Source organism: Pterocles gutturalis, unplaced genomic scaffold, assembly GCF_000699245.1.
Source record: "Pterocles gutturalis isolate BGI_N339 unplaced genomic scaffold, ASM69924v1 scaffold2363, whole genome shotgun sequence".
NCBI classification, from domain to species: Eukaryota; Metazoa; Chordata; class Aves; order Pterocliformes; family Pteroclidae; genus Pterocles; species Pterocles gutturalis.
The window spans coordinates 7,105-12,990 of record NW_010122710.1 but is presented as its reverse complement, the minus strand read 5'-3'; the positions used below and the strand labels follow the sequence as shown (position 1 = coordinate 12,990).

The 5,886-nt window shown below is 53.6% G+C and overlaps 1 protein-coding gene across 1 annotated transcript in view; it reads right to left on the bottom strand.

Moving 5' to 3' along the window:
* Positions 1-5,309, bottom strand: part of JADE2 (jade family PHD finger 2) — a gene marked incomplete at both ends in the record, with an annotated part of 23,202 nt that extends 17,893 nt beyond the window's left edge. Inside the window, 3 exon segments of the mRNA XM_010077591.1 lie at positions 396-512; positions 1,046-1,213; positions 5,098-5,309. Coding sequence (XP_010075893.1) covers positions 396-512; positions 1,046-1,213; positions 5,098-5,309 — 497 coding nt within the window.
* Between the last annotated feature and the right edge of the window lie 577 nt (positions 5,310-5,886).

The following is a 5,886-nucleotide window of genomic DNA, read 5'->3' as shown; positions in this document are numbered from 1 at the left end:
CTGTCCCTGCACCCCCTGATCCAGAGCCCCCCCAGCTCTCCTGTAGACCCCTTTCAGCACGGGAAGGTGCTGGAAGGTCTCCCCGGAGCCTTCTCTTCTCCAGGCTGCACACCCCCAACTCTCTCAGCCTGTCCTCGCACGGGAGCTGCTCCAGCCTCGGACCATCTCCGTGGCTCCTCTGGACTCCTTCCATCTCCCCCTGCATGTCGAGACTCCCTCCAGACCTGAGCTGACAACGAAAGCAACAGGCACCGCCGCTTGTGCTCCCTGCTGCTGGGTTTACTCAGAGCAGAAATGAGACTCGGCCAGATCGTGTCCACCAACAGCTCGAGAATCTCCGGTGGCTATTACAGGCACCCCAGAGGTGTGAGTTTTTTCGGTGCCCAGTTACGTACCTGAATACACGTCCCCGTGCACTCCTTGCAGAGGCTGCAGGACAAAGCCCATCTGCTCGCTGGGATATGTGAGATCTTCGTAATGGGTTCCATTTTTTCAGGACATCCAATGCTAACCTGGGTCACAAACCAGAAGACAAGCTGTAGATACTGGTCACCACCCCAAATCTCCTTCAGGGGGATGTCTGTGGCACTCTGAACCAGGGATGGATTTTTTATGTTATTTTTCAGGGTCATTTATAATTTGGAATAAAAACCCAAACTCCAAAAACCAGAAATAAACCTGGCTGAAACGGAAGGAAAAATTTATGTTGGTGTTTCCTCTGAACTAATTCCTCATCGTGATGTCTCCGTGTATCTCAGATGGTTGTATGAAATTAGCTTCACCCTGCTCAGAGGTCTTGGGAATGTCCCCCACCCCTGTGCCTTCACACCCCACCTCTGTGTCCTCCCTTAGCAGGGTGCTAATTAACCAGGGCGCTAATTAAACACACAGCCTGACCAGCATCGCTGCCCTGACCTCGGCATGGCTTGATGAGCCTTGATTCATGGTCTCGCTATGACGACCATTAACGAACATCCTGGGCTGAGACCTGGAAGCCAGGTCCGTGCCCACCCGCGCATCGAGAAGAGGCTGGGAAACATCTTACTTCAGGTATCCATAAGGCACAGCTAACGTGGACCCATTTCGTCCCGCTGCGGGTGGGTTTCAGCGCTCCCCCTCTCTTCGGGCACAGCAGACACTTTGGCTGGACGCCGAGGGCGCAGGTCCGGCACAGCCAGCTCCCGATGGGCACCTTCAGGATGCCGTAACACGCCTGCACGGACACGAGGGAGGTGGGTTAGTCCCCGCAGCGCGGGAAGAGCATCCTCCAGGGCTCCTGCTTCACTCACACCTTTTTCACTACCCCTGGCTTATCGCCACCACACCCGGGCATCTCAATAACAAACAGCGGAGGCAAAGCAGCTCCGCAGTCGCAGACAGTGAGGTTTGGTTCTTCCTTCCTTGCCACCTTCCCTGTTTTCATCCGGATACTCACGCCAGATCAAAATGTCCCAGGTTTTAATTAAAAGCTAAGGATACAAACGTGCGGAGCATCATTGCAAGCATCCACCCAGCTCTGGGTTGGGGAAAAGCAACCAGGCTGCCGGGCTGGAGCCCCCACCCCCAGCAGCTCCATCCCACCCGTTCCTGAACAGCCACCAGAGCCGCGGGAACTCGGAGGAGTCAGAAATGCCGAGGGCAGAAAACCTCTGAGGCAGCCGAGGGCTGAAAAGCCACAAGCCCACGACTGGACCGATGGCCACCCCGGTCACACACCCGGCACAGCCTGAGGGGAAGCGAAAACAACCACGGAAAGGTAAAAAGGGGAAACGGACAGTCATGAATATAAATCAGAGGGGAGGAACCATAAAGGATGGCAAATCCAAAGGATGATGCATCCGAAGGAGGCAAGGACAAGCCCGTGGCCAAGAGAGAACTCAAGGGCTCGGGTCACCCACGGAGCTCCCCGACTGCTGCGGCAGCGCAGGATGCAGCGATGCCAAAGCCCTTCATAAATATTTCTCTTCTGTACTTGGGGAAAAGCCAAATGATAAGCTGTATCACATAATGATGATGATAAAATACTTTCCACTTCAGCTGTAACTTACGACTGTATTAAACAGCTACTGCTAAAGGCAGACAGCTTTCACCCCGCAGGTCCTGATAACTTGCACTTAAAGGGCTTTCAGAGAGCGGCAGACCACTGCCTTGGGCGCTAACGCGGGGCTGTCACTATTTTAAGTGAGGTGATGGAATTAACTCTCGATCTGGCAGCTCTGCCGTCCCTCCAGCAGGCAGGCGGGCAGTGCCGATGAGGATCCCCCGCACCACCGGCTGTAAACTGAGCCCAGGCATTTGTCAGCTCTGCTTCTTGAGATTTACCCCCAAAAAAGAACAGGTTTTCATCCCGGTGCTGCGGGTCACCGTCACCGCGAGTGACAGTGCTTCAAGTGGGGATGGGGCAGAGGGGACACGTGGGGATGCGGGAGCGTGGGAAAAGCACATCCTCAGCCTTTGCTGGCCAAGAACAGACTCTGTAACGCTGCTTTAGGTTGCTCTAAAGCACAAATTGACTCTGATAGCGATTTCCAAGGGGAAAAAAGTGACATCATGAACAGATTATTGGGATAATAAGGAATTAAGGGAGCTAATATTATTGCTGCGAGTCTACACGGTTCAGAGAGACTTAACTGTGTTTCACAGCGCTTCCAAATCTGGCAGATAAATCATTTCTGTGACAGAGTTTCATAAAACATGTGATTTAATATCGGACAAAAATCAGCCTGGTATGTACTACCAGGAGAATGAACTGGCAGCCTGATCTCAAAATCCAGGGGAAAACAGGAGGTATGACCAGGTGTGTACCTCTAGCAGAGTCCTGGCTCTTGGTTATTTATTTCTGGAGGGTTTAGAGCAGCAGAAGGTGCAATTCTGCTCCTAGGAGCAAATACTACAGCCTGCTGTCCTGGACGAGGAACAGCTCTGGAAACAAGGCAGGTTATCTGGAAACAAGGTGGGAGATCAGCTAAGCCCGCTCTCCCAGTCCAGCACCAGCCAGAAGATGCTCTGGGAACACGGAGCCAGAGCGATGCTGAGCAGGAGCACTGCAGCTATTTTATCACTGCGCCTGTCACAGGCTCAACGTCACCAGGAAGGGGACACCGAAAAAACAGGGAGGATGCTGAGCCACAGAAAAGCTCGGTGTGGTCCAGAGGGAGGGCTTGGCCGTGTCCCCACGCTGGGGAATGTGAATTTGGGAACGGCAGGACCATGGCACGGCGGCTGGAAGCTGGAGATGGATCATTCCCGTGCGTGATGAACCACAATGACTTAGCAGCTAGGGGGGGGAAGATTCCTCCTCGCTGAAAATTTTACAATGAAGATTGCATGTGTTTTCTAAAAGCTACGCTTCATAGGAATTAATTAATAGCAAGCCTCATGGCTTGTGTTATGCAGATGAGACGATGACAATGATCCCTTCCAGCACCATAACCCACCAACGCGCGTCTGAGCACAGTCCTGCCTCTGTCCCTGCCCGCGGGATGCAGGAGGACGAGGGGCCAAGGTCACAGCATCGCTCCGGCCGTGTCCCCGGGGACCCCAGCTCCCCGCCACCCCTGCCCGAATGCATGGAGCTCATGGCAGAGGCACCCAGCTCCCCGCAGAAAAGCATCATCCCCAGCGGGTTCTGGATGGGGGGCTGATGGAGGCACGGGGAAGGCTGATAACAGACATGATGCCATGTAGCACCCTATGCTGTGGCTCTGGACTTTGGGGCTTAGGGTGTAAATCAGGGCAGAGATGGAACTGGAGGGCCTTAGGGCTGGACTCTGCTCCCTAAAAGCAGCAGAAAATCTCCCGTTTCTTTCAACAACCTTGAAATCCAGCCTGCTGCATCCCCATCTGCAGCTCCAGGGCTGCTGCCAAAAGTGGAGCCCCCATGGGGTGCCACGGCCCAGGGTGACACAGCCGGGGTCCCCATGTCCCCACAGCAGCCCTGCGCATGCCGACTGTCTCCCCCCGAGCCCCTGCCCACCGGCATGCTCACAGCCCGACAGTGCCATTTGGGCTTGCTAAAAAAAAATAATCCAACACAAAAAAAAAAAAAAAAAAAAGAAGAAAACCAAAACACCAAAACACATCCCAACCCTGACTCGTCCCGGTATTTTGTGGCATCTGATTCACTGATGGAAACCATTCAAAACACCCACCTCCCGCAACTATAGATGTCTCCAATGCTCTCCCACCTCCAGGAAGCGCTGATGGAAAAGCTGCCCAAAAATGAGTAAATGGCTCTCTTGGAAGGAAAAAAAAAAAAAACCAACCCTTTGCACAGAGGGTGAAGCCCAGGAGCTGCCACCATCCCACAACCCACCAGTGCTTCCCTTTGAAGCACGACCAGCAAACCCCCCTGGACCCACGCGGGACCCCACAGGCCCCCGCACGGCTGCGTTCTCCTCACCAAGGTTTCCCCAAGCGCAGAAGCCCACAGACACCCCCAACAAGGGCTTGAAGCATTTGCATTCAATTCTAAAAATAAAATTATTTTCCTCCAGGCAGCAAAATAAAGCAAAATCCTACAAACATAGAGCAGAGAAGCTGGGACAGAAACCCTGTGATGGGGGACAGCGCTAGAGGAGTTGGGAGGTCCCGCTACCCCCAGTATAAGGCTGTGGAGGACACTGGGGGTCCGTGCAAGCCCACCCTCCAGTGAGTGCAGGGCTGCAGACCCCCATCCCTCCCAGCCAGCCCCGCACGTGGTGCTGGTCACCCCTGGGTGCTAAAGGTCCCACGGCTGCAGCTTAATATAGAAAGATGGGGTAAAGAAGGAAAAACAACGGAAGAAGAGGCAGAAAATAAAAAATCACAGGAGGAGGGGGCAAAGTAAGCGTGCAGGAAGGGGTTTTCAACCTCTAGTTGTGGATTTCTGTGGGCACTTACGAAGCGTTGGGGTTAGGATAGTAAAATTTTCTGTCTGCCCCATTTGCTATCCTTGCTCCACTGGAGATGCGCTGGGAATCCATCAGAAAAGCAGAATAAGGGTTTAGGGCAAAGAAAAAGAGGGCGGTGGGGATGGGAAGAAGGCAGAGGAGGGTGCAGGAGGGGGATATGCCACCAGCCGAACCCCGCCGCCCTCCCCGCCGCGGCAGCGCTCACCTGGTGCACGCAGACGTTGCACTTGTCGCAGAACACCATCTCGTTGCCGTCCTCTCCCTCCGGCGAGCGGCAGACGTCGCACACCACGTCCTCGTCGTACTCGATGCCCAAGCCCTCCTCCGTTTCGATGGCGATGTTCATGTTCTCGTAGCACATGGTCTCCAGCTCCTCCAGCACTCGCTCCAGGGTGATCTCGTCCAGCTCGGGTTTTTCTGCAAGGCACAAGGCAGAGGAGGATGCTGATGCGGGAACCCACCCGCCTTCGGGAAGCATTTTGCAAAGGGCTGAGCATTTCACATTGCAACTCAAGAGGCAAATCCACGGCGATGGCACGAGCGGCGATTTGGAAAATGGTTGCTCCTAACTCGGGATGCATTTATGTTTCATAGACAGTAACAAAATATTGCTGCTGGCTGAGAGGAGGGGAACCCATTGAGCTGAAGCAATGCGGATAATTAGGGCTGACAGTTTAAACGGTCGAGGAGACAAGTTTTGCAAAGATGCTTTCTGCAGCGAGGGCTCAGACAAGCTTTGGCAACACAAAGCCGAGGCTTTAGTTGTTACATCTGAAAATTGACCCTTTTAAGGCCAATTAAATGGAACTGTACAACTGAAGCCAAAGGCTGAAATTGAGGATAAATCAGGTTTTTTTCCTCCTGGTTGGGTTTAGTGGATTTAGAAGGTCAGACACCGCTGTGTCGTGTTTTATTCCCCCCATACCAGGATCTTTAGTGCAAAGAAGTGGCAGAGGTGCTTCACCAGAGACTTCTCCAGCGTGACAACTGGGAA